Source organism: Pseudorasbora parva, chromosome 9 (assembly GCF_024679245.1).
Source record: "Pseudorasbora parva isolate DD20220531a chromosome 9, ASM2467924v1, whole genome shotgun sequence".
NCBI lineage: Eukaryota > Metazoa > Chordata > Actinopteri > Cypriniformes > Gobionidae > Pseudorasbora > Pseudorasbora parva.
Genome location: NC_090180.1, coordinates 20,712,217 through 20,726,648, shown reverse-complemented (window position 1 = coordinate 20,726,648; position 14,432 = coordinate 20,712,217). Strand labels below are relative to the sequence as shown.

General features: G+C 35.2%; 1 protein-coding gene across 1 annotated transcript in view; it reads right to left on the bottom strand.

Annotated features, from left to right (window-relative positions):
* The window catches only part of pigk (phosphatidylinositol glycan anchor biosynthesis, class K), a 64,367-nt gene that overhangs the window by 23,428 nt on the left and 26,507 nt on the right, over positions 1-14,432 (bottom strand). The window contains 1 exon segment of the mRNA XM_067454290.1: positions 3,932-4,007. Within this exon segment, the coding sequence (XP_067310391.1) occupies positions 3,932-4,007 (76 nt within the window).

Genomic DNA, 14,432 nt, shown 5'->3' with positions numbered 1-14,432 from the left:
GATTGAGATATTAACTGCATTTGATATCATAGCATTTGGTCTTCAGACGGAATCATTTCAAATGCCTGAGCATTTTGTCCAGAAGTAATATTTAATAAAGGAATTAGTTAAGAGAGTCTCAGCTCAACATTCTCACTAATAAAAATGTATGAAGAGAAAGATGGATATAGAGAGATCAAAGGTTCTGATGTAGTCTGCATGAGGCCAGTAATAGAGTCCAGCACGCTGGGGAGAGAGCGTCCAATCATCAGATTCCGCACAGAATGAATGCTAGAGGGACGGCTCACCAGCTACATATTGCTACATATACACATACTGCCTTCATTACCACACTGTCTTTTTATCCAGAATAGAACATTCACATATTTATGAATGTCATCTGCAAAGCTACGTTATGACATTCCGATATCATCACTCTAAAAACAGTCATGACTCATGACAGTTCTGAATCCTTAGCAATATGCTGCAGTCCTCCAAATGATTTCTTAAAGCCACTGGGGTTTGGACAGCATAAAAAAAAAATATATCAACAATTGACAGAAGGTGTTTTTTTTTCATTCACAATTGACTATGAAATCCATATACCACATCCTAGAAAATATTCGGAAGTATCAAAAAAGAAGGATATAGAAAAGCATAAATTTAAGATATGTACTACTATAGTCAGTGTCCACCTCAAACATTTGCTTCATTTCGAGGGGGGCTGTAAGGATTTTGGCTGATATGTGAATGCTTGAAATGAATGTAGACCTCTCTAAGGCCAGAACCATTTGATAAAATTACAGATACAGAGACGAGAATAAAATGATTTAAAGGGTTAGTCCATCCAAAAATTCTGTCATTGCTCACTGTCGTTCCAAAAACGTTAGATTTTCGATCATCTTTAAAACACAAATGAAGATATTTTTTATAAAATCTAAAGCGATGTCTGTCCCTCCATTAACAGCAATTAAAAGTTCATTAAGATATCATAAACCTAATTCATATGAATTGGTTAAGTAAAATAAAAATCTTTAGACACAGGATTGCTTTATACGCTGAACAGATGACTTTAGGCTTTTATTCACATAAACATTCATCAACATTCATTCATTAGTTATCAGCATGCTTGAGCTTCTGCAAGAACCAATGAGGATCATTCTCGTGTTATGCAGTACGTTTGAGCTTTCTCAAGAAATAATGAGGATCATTCTCATGTTATGCAGTACATTTATATGCATTTAACACACAAGTAAACTTTAGAATGGTATCCACAACTTTCCTGCAAGTCTTATTGGGCGTCTCCATGACACTCGATACTTCCGGTTGACGGTATCTCAGTTCCGGTTTAGCACACACATAACAGTTATGCAGCGTTCACACCATAGATATCCATAATAAAGGCTAGATGTCTTACGGCGGAGTCACCATCGTCATCAACGGCGGCCATCTTGTCACAGGCAAGCTTTCTGTCGGGCTCTGTGGAATCTGATGTAAGATGAGTGATCTGTACGAACATAAATACTCTTATCTCGCTGAAATCTTGACGGATTTACAAATGGTTTGGTTTCTTACAAACGTTATTAACATGGCTACAAACCTGGATGCTTTAACACGTTGAAATTGTAGCTTTTTGTTTCGATAAACAACTTAATCGTGCAGCTTGTGTATCACGGCTAACTTACGTGCACTTTATCAAGGCTGAGACCACAATCGAGCTGTTCAATTATATAGGTTTTATTGACACCAATAAAGATTTTATGACAACCAATCTTTTGTCTAGTTAAAATAAACTTAGTTTGCATGTTTTTTAATAATAATGTTTTTTAATATATATATATATATATATATATATATATATATATATATATATATATATATATATATATATATATATATATATATATGCGCTATATTTGTGTGTGTGTGTGTGTATATGTATATATATATATATATATATATATATATATATATATATATATATATATATATATATATATACACATACATACATACACACACACACACACACACACACACACACACACATATATATACACCTACATACATATATACATTTCTCATGTTGTCATTACCATACACAGTTTGAGTAGCCTATATATTGATTTAACATAAATACCTTTTTTTATTGCACCTATCTGTTCTGTTCAATGTTACTTTCATATTGAAGTCCATGGTTATAATTATTCATAAGTATGTAGTGTCATAACTACATCTCTGACGTTTATAACAAACAAAACAGTTTGAAAATCGGTTGAAAATTGAGTTATGGCTATTTAAAAGTACATGCACCATTAAAACACACTGTTACGAGTGAGCGAGCTGTCTGACAAGATGGCCGCCAGTTGCGGACGGCGACCTCCATTGGCCAACAGCGCGCACGAGACATCTAGCCTTTATTATGGATATCCATGGTTTACACCAGACGCAGTGACGCAAATAAATCCCGTTGGACGCGAGTCCATTCGCTTCCATCACGTGTGACATTTCACTACACAACAGATGCAAATTCGCGTCATAGGTGAGGCTTCTGCCAGGCAGCGGCTGTCGTCAGAAGGACTAGCCGAGTTAAGGCTGCTCTTGCCGGGTTGATGAGTGCCGCTGATCACCTGGGTCTCTCACCTCCGAAACCTGCTTTCATAAACCATGCAACATAAACGGACCGTTTGACGTGTTGCCTAGCACCCTACGCACTCCATTCAATGCCCAACGAGCTTCAAATAAACTCAAGAATTGTGATGTAGAAGTAATATTTGTATTTTAATATTTGTAATTGTTGAAATGTTGTTCATGTCAGACATTGTCTGTTGCCATTTTTTTTAATCAACATTAAAATAGATGCATGAACTTCAATGAATTTAAGTGCATTGTAATAAAAATTAACATTTCATTACTGTAAATTGAATTACTGAGTCTATTTATTAGTTAACCTATTTAAAAAAACTGCAGTACAACTGTATAATTTTTTGCAAGGGGTATGTTTATTGTTTTCAATAATTTACAGATTTAATGTGTAGCAAGACCGCTCTAACAGCCTAACGTTACCTTCCAAATAGAGACCTGCACTCCCGAGGGACTGAGTGCAGCACGGGATCATATTTGATGGGTGAATGCGGATGCGGGCGGCAAGATATTTTTGTGTGCGGGTTGCGGGAAAAAACAATTATTTTGCGGGACTCCCGCAAAGTGGAAATATCTAACAAAATAAAATAAATAGAAACAAATAAACCTTTATTTATAATAAAATAAAATAAAAACGATTTACAGGCGCATGGACGGAAGGTAACTGTCGCGTGGTTCATAGGAACAGCCAAGCCTACCACACTGTGGCAAAATGTCTGCACCGCATAACTCAGGTGAATCGCTACAGATATTAGTATGTTCTTGTAAGATAGTCAGATCCATGCGACCATCTGGGAGATGTGATAATTTTGCCTGAAGCATTGTTGTTAAAGTCTACTCCTGAGTCCTGATAATACAACCAAGCGTTTAGCTGATAGCAGTATAGACTAACGTAAACCGGAAGATCGTTACCGGCTTGTTCTACGTTGCCATAGCATCATAGGAAAGGCCAGAGTTCGGGAAAGTTGTGGATAGTGCTAAATTACTGGAAGAGCAGAGCAAATATAATTTTTGCATTCGCATTTGCTACAACAGAAAAAAAAGCTTGTAAAAGCAGATGTCAAAATTACAGTCACTTCCCTAGAAGAGCTATTAAAAACCACACTGCAGCTGTGAGTAATATAACACAAAGGTATAGTAAAATGTTCATGGGAAAAAAAGGCTGGCTAGATTGACGAAGCTGAAGAAGGATTGCTTATCTAATGAACAATCAATTGTAAGTTTGGAACGATCACAATCATGGATCATATCAACCATTTCCTCATTTACTGATTCCAACAACATTTGAGACTTCTGACTTTAGACTTACCTGATGAATAATTTCAGCCACTGGAAGTTGGTCCACATACGTCAACGATTCGATCTGTAGATCGCCACTTCCAGACCTGAAAACAAAAAAACAAAGAAGCAACTATCTTAGCAGTCAAAACGAGTCCTTTTTAAATGTAATGTTTTCAAACTTTGCCTGCGGTAAAACAGCAAAACCGTATTTTCAGACTAAACAAATTGCTTGTTTTGTCTTCCGTAAAATTGAAGCACCCTCTAATCTAACCACATTACTATGCAGTGGGCTGAAGAAGCCAAAGCCTCGCTAACGTACAGCCATTCCCTTCCGAAATTGCCCACAGCCTGTTCGTTTGAGTGGTGGGTGTTTTGGCCCTCTTGTGGGCCAGCAAAGCTCAGAGACAGGACCAGACGAAAGAGTCTGCTTTGGCCCGTCTGTCTGCGGCTTCATACATGAGTGGCTGCTGAAATTGAATTCAGGATGCAGCTTTCAATTCCACACAACAACTGACTAAGACAGAGTATGATCTGGAGAGGAAGATACCAAAACAAAAACAACATTCTTTTATAATGAATAAAGGAAAGAAAAGAGAAAGCAAAAGAAAACCTTTGTGAAATCCCACTGGACTAGAATTTTTTTTTTTTTTTTTTTTTTGCACTCAGAGTTAGCTGGAGCAAAACTATTTTACGGTTATATGGATATAAAACAAATCAAGCTTTTCAAATATTCATTGGGTGATGGTGGGGGTGGTGACTGACAGCTAATTTTAGAGGTGTCTTTGCTATTCACTGAACAAACAGCAAACAAACTGAAAAGTGTTTGCTTAAAGAATGAGGAATGGAGGTTAACAAAACGAGTGTAGCGCAGATATATGTTGGAGAGTGGAGGCAATTGGTAATCTATAGTTGGGCACAACATTTCAGCCAACAAATCACTCCTGTATTTCAATGAGCGGCCTGTGCAGCAAATTCATGGTCGATCGAGATGAGGCTTTTTCTATTAGGTGACAAAATGGCCTGTCATTCTAGCCATGTGTATGGTATAGGCACATTGAACCACTTTTGGTCTCAGTTTAAATGGCTAGACTTGAATTACTGCAAAACGGAAAAGCAACAAACAAAAAAAGCAACTGAGCCTGCTAGCTACAATATCTGCACACCAGCATTTAAAACACACACAAAAAAACATTGCAATGTAACAAATAGTTTAACTCTAACAAGTATTTAAGGTGCCCTAGAATGAAAAATTGTATTAACCTTTCCATATTTAAATAACAAGAGTTCAGTACATGAACATCACATACAGTGAATCTCAAACACCATTGCCTCCTCCTTTATGTAAATCTTGTTTGTGAAAAACACCACGGAAAAACGGGCTATTTTCAATTTATCGCCAACTGTGATGCAATCGCTGGGATCATTAATTAATATGTACGCGCAATGTCAGGTGGAACTGTGCCGCCGAATCATCACATGGTAAACAAGCAGGTGATTCTGCAGGTAAACAAGCATCACGCGAGGATAGCGAAAACAGTAGATCATGGAAATAAATGTTATGTTCCAGTGCAGATGATAAAAAAATGTCAACAGGCATGGTTGATGTTTATTTACAATCGGATACAGCAATAATCTATTTAATTTAAAGTTGTTCATTTGCTCAGTCCATTTTCCCACGGACAGTTTTTCTAAACTGGGACAATATCAAGCATGATTAGCTCAGCGTCTAGTACTAAAGAATTTCAACCATATTCCTGCAAGCAGAAAGTAGTGATTTTATCAACTTCTTGACTGTCGAACCCATTTCTGATTAAATTGAAAGTTTCGTAGTAAGACAACATTACGATAATATCCCCTGTGTTGTCTAGCTCTAACTCAAGATGCTAAAGTAACAATTGGAAACTCCAAGTAGCTCACATAAGAGTTTGTCAGACAAAGGTTAATATTATTTCCTGCCAGTGTTGTCATAAAATACAAAAGTAGATACGCATATCGATCCCTTTTGACGGATTGAAATCTAAATTAGCCTATATTTCATCATCAACACATAACTCCGAAGCTAACTATGTTTACTACTACTGTTTAGTTGCTTACAGATCGCTCAGTCGATCATTGTAGCTTAAGTCACCTTCTTCACCATCTAATTTGAAACGATACTCATTTCACAAGTCTTCTTGTCAATTTGTTAACTGAAATGAACTGAAGAGAACTGAAGTTTGATTATTTTGCAGCGGATGATTAATAAACATGACACTGAATATTTTGAGTGGCTTCTACATTACTTTGTTTGGCTAAATAAATCGACTTTTATGTCATTACTCTACTGTCAAATTGTAACATTACTTTAAACAACATATTTACACGCTACCTTCAAAGTTGAGAAGCTATTATTGTAAAATCATTGCCATGACGGATGGTATAGATGTGTTCGTTGTCATTGAGCCGTGCAGTGTGAAAGCCACTCAGAGCAGAACTCTGCATTAATATTTAATTATTAATATATAATTATTTTAATTATTCCAAATAAGGCAAAAACAAAGCATTACATCCTAGGGACAATTTCTAGGGTTGTAAATGGACCTGTAAAACCATATCTGGGCAATTTTTGACCTTAAGCCACATACCCTCTATTTAGATATTAAAGAACAATTTAAAATATTGTTTCAAATCATTCTAGGGCATCTTTAATATAAACAACAAAAAAAAAGTATGTTTCCAAAAAAAAAGTGATTTTTACCCATGCAAAACTGCACAATTTCAGCAACAAGGTTGGCAATATGTTCTGGATTGGTTTTACCATGTTTCTAAGTGGCTGTGAGGGTGTTATGAAGTGACTGTTTTTCGTAGTTTCAAAAGAGCCCATGCTCTTAATGATATTCTGCTCACAATATCACGGAACTATCCTTCATATCCTTGTGGAAAATCTCCAAACGGTGTGGGATAAGTGACTAGTGGTGTAATGGTTTGGTATGTACCTTGGTTTTGAAGTCATGTTTGGTATGGTTTTGGTAAATGGTTTTATTAAACACTTCGACTCGCTCCTAAAGTCTACACCCCCAGCAGAAGCCTTCAGCTTGTGGTATCACAGAGGTATGAAATCCCTCTCCAGAACTTTTTCATTCACCGTTCCCGGGTGGTGAAACGATCTTCCGACCTCCATACGCATGGCATAATCACTCTATTCAAAAGATGGTTAAAAACTCATCTCTTCCATGAGCACAAAAATAAATAAATACATAAAAAATTCTAACTCTTCCTCCTCTATTTTTCTCTTTCCCCTTCCTATTCTAGCTTTTGCTACTCTGAGTAAAATCCAAATCTTTGTATTTAAGGCACTTTTTACATTTCTTTGCCTCTTTATGGCAGATCACTTCCTGTACTCCTCAGTTTTAAGTCACTTTGGATAAAAGCATCTGCTAAATGCATGAATGTAAATGTAAAATGTAAATGTAAACAGTGGTTAGCAAAATATATAGGATAAGGTTATATTTATTGCACTCCCATTCTAATCCGCTCCATCTATTTTGCACTCACCGCCAGCGAGCGTTCATTGAAGTCTGTGAAGTTAAACATATAATCTCAAACATATAAAGGATAATCCTTGATACGAAATGGAAATACTTGCATGAATTAGTAAGTCTACAAGTGTAGTGCACTAAGGGAAACGCATCTCAAACATATTAAACATGCATCTGACAGTAGGGCAATTCATATATGTTAATGATTTAGTTTTAAGGGTTAGTTCACCCAAAAATGAATATTAACCCATGATTTTCGGAGTTATATTAAAAAAGTCCTGGCTAATCCAAGCTTAACATATTCAATTTACAGGAAAAGCGTAGCGTCTCTCCCACAGTTCAAAATGTTTATGCTACATCTGATGAGCATAACTGGTGTGCGATGTCATCATTTTGAACTGTCGGAGGCGCTACACTTTTTCTGTGAGTTGAATACGGAAGGCGATCGCCCGGAAGCTAGATAATTTTATTTATAAAGTTTTAAATATGGATACTTTTTTTACACAAACGCATTGATGCGCTTCAGAAGGCCTTTATTAGGCTTCATTCTGGTTCATGTGGACTTTACATTCCTTGCTCATGCCGCTGGAAATGACCAACTCTCACTGAAATCTCATGACCTCCTGTCGATTTGCTACTCTAAATGGATGTTAGCTTGAATGCACCTTCAGCTTTTAGTTGAAAACCCTAAGAATGAGCATTAGGAGTGATGCTTTCCTTAGCAAACACATCTAATTGCTAAAGATTTTGGAAATATGTTGCAGTGCAACTAATGAATCAACAGAGACTTAAAATTATTCAACATCTGTCACTGCAAATTTGCGATTATGTTCACAATGAACTTTCAATTTAAAGAGTTTTGGTAAATTCATATGAAAAACCATCAGAATGCGTCTAGAGAGGGGGCGAGTGTGTACTGAGAGCACACTTTCATTTCTTTTATGCCCACGCCGCACCTCCTGATTTATTTTTCATTCCGTAACATCACCTGACATTTAATTACTCTGAGACTTGAGACCTGCGCTAGGCAGTCAACATCATCACCCTGGGCAAACCTGAATTACAATACAATCTCGTAAAGAGTGGGCACGTATCATAAAGACGAGTGGGGAGTCTATTAAACCAGCCTCCTCTGTAAAACTTAATTTACCTAATGGAAGCCCTCTGATACAGCAGCAAAGACTGTGGAGGAAAGGGGGCGGAAAACAGGATGGCTACAGAATGATTTAGCGTCATCACGCCTCTACTTGTCACACTACAGAGAGCCGTCTCATGGAGAGGGTAAAGAAGAGTTGCGTTGCTTTTAAACCCTAGGGAACACGATGTTCTACTACGCTTAAACTTAAAGGGATAGTTCACCCAAAAAGGATTATTATTATTATTATTATTATTAATATTATTATCTACTCTCCCTCATGCCATTCCAAACCAGTATGACTTTCAGTTAAATGTTTTTTGAAGACCATCTTTGCTGACACTAAACAATTATTTTCCTGTTTATTACTGTGAAGGTGTTTTGAAGCAATCTGTATCGTATAAATAACTATACATAAATGGTATATATGATGTATATGACATGGATGGAATATAAATGATAGCTAGTGTGTGGTGGGCATTCTGGAGCAATATTGCTTACCATCTTTGCTATAAATCGATGCTGGGTTTGGCACTTATATATATATATATATATATATATATATATATATATATATATATATATACACACACACACACAAAGCTCGTCTGTTTAGTTTATGCTGTCAACCCCAGCATCAATATAACTGCTATATATTATAGCAGTTATTTTCCTGTTTATTAATGTGAAGCTGCTTTGAAGCAATCTGTATTGTATAAATAGCTATATATAAATGGTAAATATTATGTATGACATGGTAAATGATAGCTGGTGTGTGGTGAGCGTTCTGGCACAGTATGGCTGCTGTCGCATCATCCAGGTGGATGCTGCACATTGGTGGTGATTGAGGAGACTCCCCCCTTTTATATGTAAAGTGCTTTGAGTGCCTAGAAATGTTATATAAATGTAACGAATTACATAGGGCTGTCAAATTCATACAAAACTGTCCATGCATCCTTTTGGTTCACAAAACTGGTATAAATGACCTGTTCTAAATTGGCAGGTTTGGTGCAATTACAGCGAAACCTGGTGCGATTGCTCTGTAAGTGCGATTAATTTGATCAAGGGTGAACGCTGCCATCCAAACCAAACAAGCGGGCCGAGACCTTTGAAAAGGTGAGTCTCAGTCCATTTCCAAATGAGCTCTGGTGCAGTATGAATGAAATATGAACCCAACATGGACCAAAGACAGGACAGGATGTCACTAGATGCGACTTTAAAAATCCTCTAGCATACCCGTTTTTTTCTCATCCCTTAAAAAAAAAAAAAAAAAAACTTTAATATGTAGGCTACGTGCAAACAACAAGTGTATTTAGCTAAGCACACAGCACTGTTTCGGGTTTTCCGTAAGTTCCGAAATATAAGTAATAAAAGCTGACAAACCAGGTTGCGAACATATCCCTATTCCTTTAGTTTTAGTGTTAAAATGCCACACTGTAAAAAAAAAAAAAAAAAAAAAAAAGTTGTTTTTTTTGTTGGTGTAACTTAAAAAAGTAAGAAACCTGGTTGCCTTACATTTTTGTGTTTATTAAAATAAAAAAATTGAGTTGATACAATGAAGTAAATTTGATTAATAAATAGAAACTCAAAATATTATTGTATCTGAACCACATAAAAAAATTGATAAATCATGAAAATAGCACAATTTGGCATGTTTCACTGTGTCATCAGAAATAAAACACACACAATTACCCAACATGCTTACAACATCTTATAACAATATTTTAATAAAGGTTGTCGAATCTCAAAAAATGTTCATTGTATTAACTCAAAATTTTTATTTCAATGAACTCCAGCAACCAGGCAACCAGGTAACTTTTTTCTAAATAATGTTTTACAGTCTAATGTGAACGCTAAGCGGACCTTTTTTTTTTTTTTTTCAAAAACCAAGCAAACCAAACTACAAGTCTGAACCATTGTCATCTGCTATATGTATTCAGTACCTTATAAAGTGTCCAGTGAGTGTATATAAACATTTCATGACCCATATATGATACTTTCAAGGTATTATTCTCTTTTGAAACTTGACTTTAAAGTCCCTTCTTTGTGTTCCATAGAATAAAGAAAGTCAAAGGGGATAATCGGTATATTTGAAACTTATAGAAGGTTAAGGGAAGGCAGTCCACCCCTAATGTCACGTAAGCACACTCTTGCCACATGACAGACATGCATTGCTCCGAATGTGACACAACTAGTCTATACTGTCACAGGCCCAGACAGAGAGTGCAAGGTGACCAGGCATTAGAGAGCGGACACATGTCCTTGTCAAGACAGTCTGATGGCAGAAGAGAGCAGGAGAAGCCAGCCATACATGACAGCTGTAAGACAGCAAGAGACAGCGGACATAGACCTTCCCTCAGGTGCATATGCTGCCGTTTCACCCACAGATGTGCCAGTATAGTAAGTCATGACAGGCCGTGACAGTGGGAAAAAAGATAATGCTTCCTTTTCTCAAAGCAACAGTCACCGTTGACTGTTGACTGTAGCACTGCGGTTGACAGCTTGCTCAGTGCACAGGCTGATGAGCCCGTGACATAACCTACTTTGGCATGCATGGTATGTCAGTTATTAAGAACAAAATTAAAATTCACCATTATAAGTGTTATTTTTTAACTGTCATGCCTGTCGCAACACGTTCGTAACACATTTGCGATGTACCGTAAGTAGTGTCAGACATTTTCTTCTGCGTTGTGAAACATTGAGTGAAATGGATTAGCGGAAAAGAAAGAAAAAATGACTTGGTTCTACGCATCAGTTGTTGACTGGATGGCAGTAGATCTGAATGAGGACTTGCATTTGATTTTAGGCGGATTTAACTGGACCAAAGTATTGAAGAAGTCCAGCATATGGGGATACCAAAGAGTTGTTTCACCGGAAAATCGAGTAACATTTTAACTAATAATTTTCAATAAAATAAATAAATAAATAAAAACAATATAGATGAACCATTATCATTTAAACATTTAGATTGTTGTTTACATACAGATGCTATCACAATAATGTATGCTTTCTTTTGATTGGCTGGTCATAGTCAAAGTTTATTAATGAAGAGTAAGAAATATTATTATGCCTTAAAATATTGTGCTCTCTAAATAAAGCATTTATTTTTCTCCTGACAACCAATATATATATAAAACTCTTATCCTCCTCTCATCAGGCCATTTTTGACAACAACAAAAAAATGTATCTTTTCATTTAATGTTTTTAAGACATTTGCATGTAACAGAGTTATTTTGTATTTAAGTGAAAGAAATGGAACAATGTGCTTGTTTATATTAAAATTATTAATGAAATCGAGTAATTTAGAGGTAAATAAAATAAAAGATATTATCTAAAAAGAAATTGCATTAAATATATATATTTTTTAAAATATTTAAATGAAAGGATATAAGCCTTCTGGGCAAAAAACAAAACAAAACAAATGAATAAGTATAATTGTATGGCTTTGGGTCATTCTGACCTGCGAGGGAAGGATTTGTTACAGGTACGGCAGGAGAGGAAGACTGCAGTGGATGCAAGCAATTCAGTGTCACATCAATAGAATAACTTATCTAAGTGTGTTCCTGCAGCAGATTTTAATTTTGTTTTACAACCAGTAAAATAAATAAAGCAAGTTCATTCTGATGGGACTACTTTTCCTCAAACAAGGCACAGACAGACAGACAGACAAATAGAAAGACAGACAGACAGACAGACAGTAGATTAGATAGATAGATGGATAGATGGATAGATGGATAGATAGATAGTAGATAGGTAGGTAGGTAGGTAGATAGATGGATAGATGGATAGATAGATAGATAGATAGATAGATAGATAGATAGATAGATAGATAGATAGATAGATAGATAGATAGATAGATAGATAGATAGATAGATAGATAGATAGATAGATAGATAGATAGATAGGTAGGTACGTAGATAGATAGATAGATAGATAGATAGATAGATAGATAGATAGATAGATAGATAGGTAGATAGGTAGATAGGTAGATAGATAGATAGATAGATAGATAGATAGATAGATAGATAGATAGATAGATAGATAGATAGATAGATAGATAGATAGATAGATAGATAGATGTAGAATCAATGTTGAAATGTAAAACACCAAAAGAACCATTCACACAATGCATGGTGAAAATGTACATCAGTGGATCTAAGTAAATTATCTCATTTATTGGTTACTCAATGAATTATTTATTCATCATATGATAATTGTCATTTATCATAGTCTCAGTTTCTGTTTACTCTAATTATAGTAATTCTATTCACAAGCAGTAGACTTTTAGTGAGGGCTAGACATTATGGTGGCTTACAAAGAATTAGCTAAAACTAGGATGGGGAACTCATTATTATGTATCATCATCATTCTCAGTCTGACCCTTTCAAAATGCTTTAAACAGTAATGTTGTTTTTCCAGTGACCAATAATGATAACTGAGGGGACATAAGACATGGAAGACCTGACAATTTAACTAAATTAGCTTTTATACACTAATTAGATATAAATTATCTTTGAAGATTAGAAAAAATATATAATTATGTTTGCGTAATCTGGTTTGTAACCTGACAAGTATGAATAATGAAATAATTATGCAATCAGTTGAAAAATATTTTTGTATTGTATTGTATTGTATTTTCAGATTTAGGTCTAAATGCAATGTGATTTTAATCATATGTGCTGCTGCTTTTCCAATAGAGCTACAGTAGATAAAGTTAATTCACTTTATATGATGCTGGAGAATCTAATGTGTTTATCTAGTCAGTTCATCTGCACACTAACTGCATTAAAGATTAGTTTGACAGTAGAGAAAACCTGTCATATATATATATTTTTTTCTATTTTTTTCCAGATTTGTAAACCAAGTAATACTACTGCCATCTTGTGGCCAACATGTTTCATTAACACAATGCCTGCAAATGCTAATAACATATTTATTGCACTGCTCAGACACATTTCCTGAAACTATACCCACACAATAAAAATAACTTTTTTTCTATCTGAATTTATTTTAAAATGCAATTAATGTCTGTGAATCAAAGCTGAATTTCCAGCATCATTACTCCAGTCTTTAGTCATATGACCCTTCAGAAATCGTTCTAATATGCTGATGTGCTGCTAAATTAACATTTATTATTATTATCAATGTTAAAAATGTTTTAGGATTATATAATGAATAGAAAGTTCAAAAGAACAGAATTTATCTGAAAAATAAAGCTTTTTCAACATTATAAATGTATTTTTATAATGTTGAAAACATTAACATTGTTTTAATAATGATCTGCAATTGTGCTGATATAATGCCTCTATATTTTGTGACAATATCCAACAATTGACCATGCTTGAGTCACACACAGACTTTAACATTCAGCATGCAAAACACAACAATGGTAACTTTTTTTTTTACACTTAATAAGACCATTATAAGTTCATTTGCTGTCATTATTGGGGTTATACTGACAAAAGACAGCAAATAAAATGGTAAAATAAAGCCAACAATAATAAAACGGAGTTACGATTGCCCTATGATTAATTTATTCATGCTGCAATGCATTCTGGGAGTACACTTCCTCAGCTCACAAGAAAGAATTATGTCGACTTAATGGTTTAAGTAAGAACAACTTGATGCAATTAAGCTTACTTAATTGAGTGTTAAGTTCAGCTTACTTGAGAATTTTAAGGCAATCAGTTTCCACACATTCTTCTAGTAAAATGAACAAGCCGACATTACAAGAACTAGTTAAATTACAATTTAGTTTGAGTTCTGCTTACAAACCCCAAATTATTTATGTAAGTTGGCTGAACTTGAAATTGAGTTACTTGTACTTAAGTTTTATGGTAACCTCTACAAATACACAAGTTAACTCTACAAAGTAG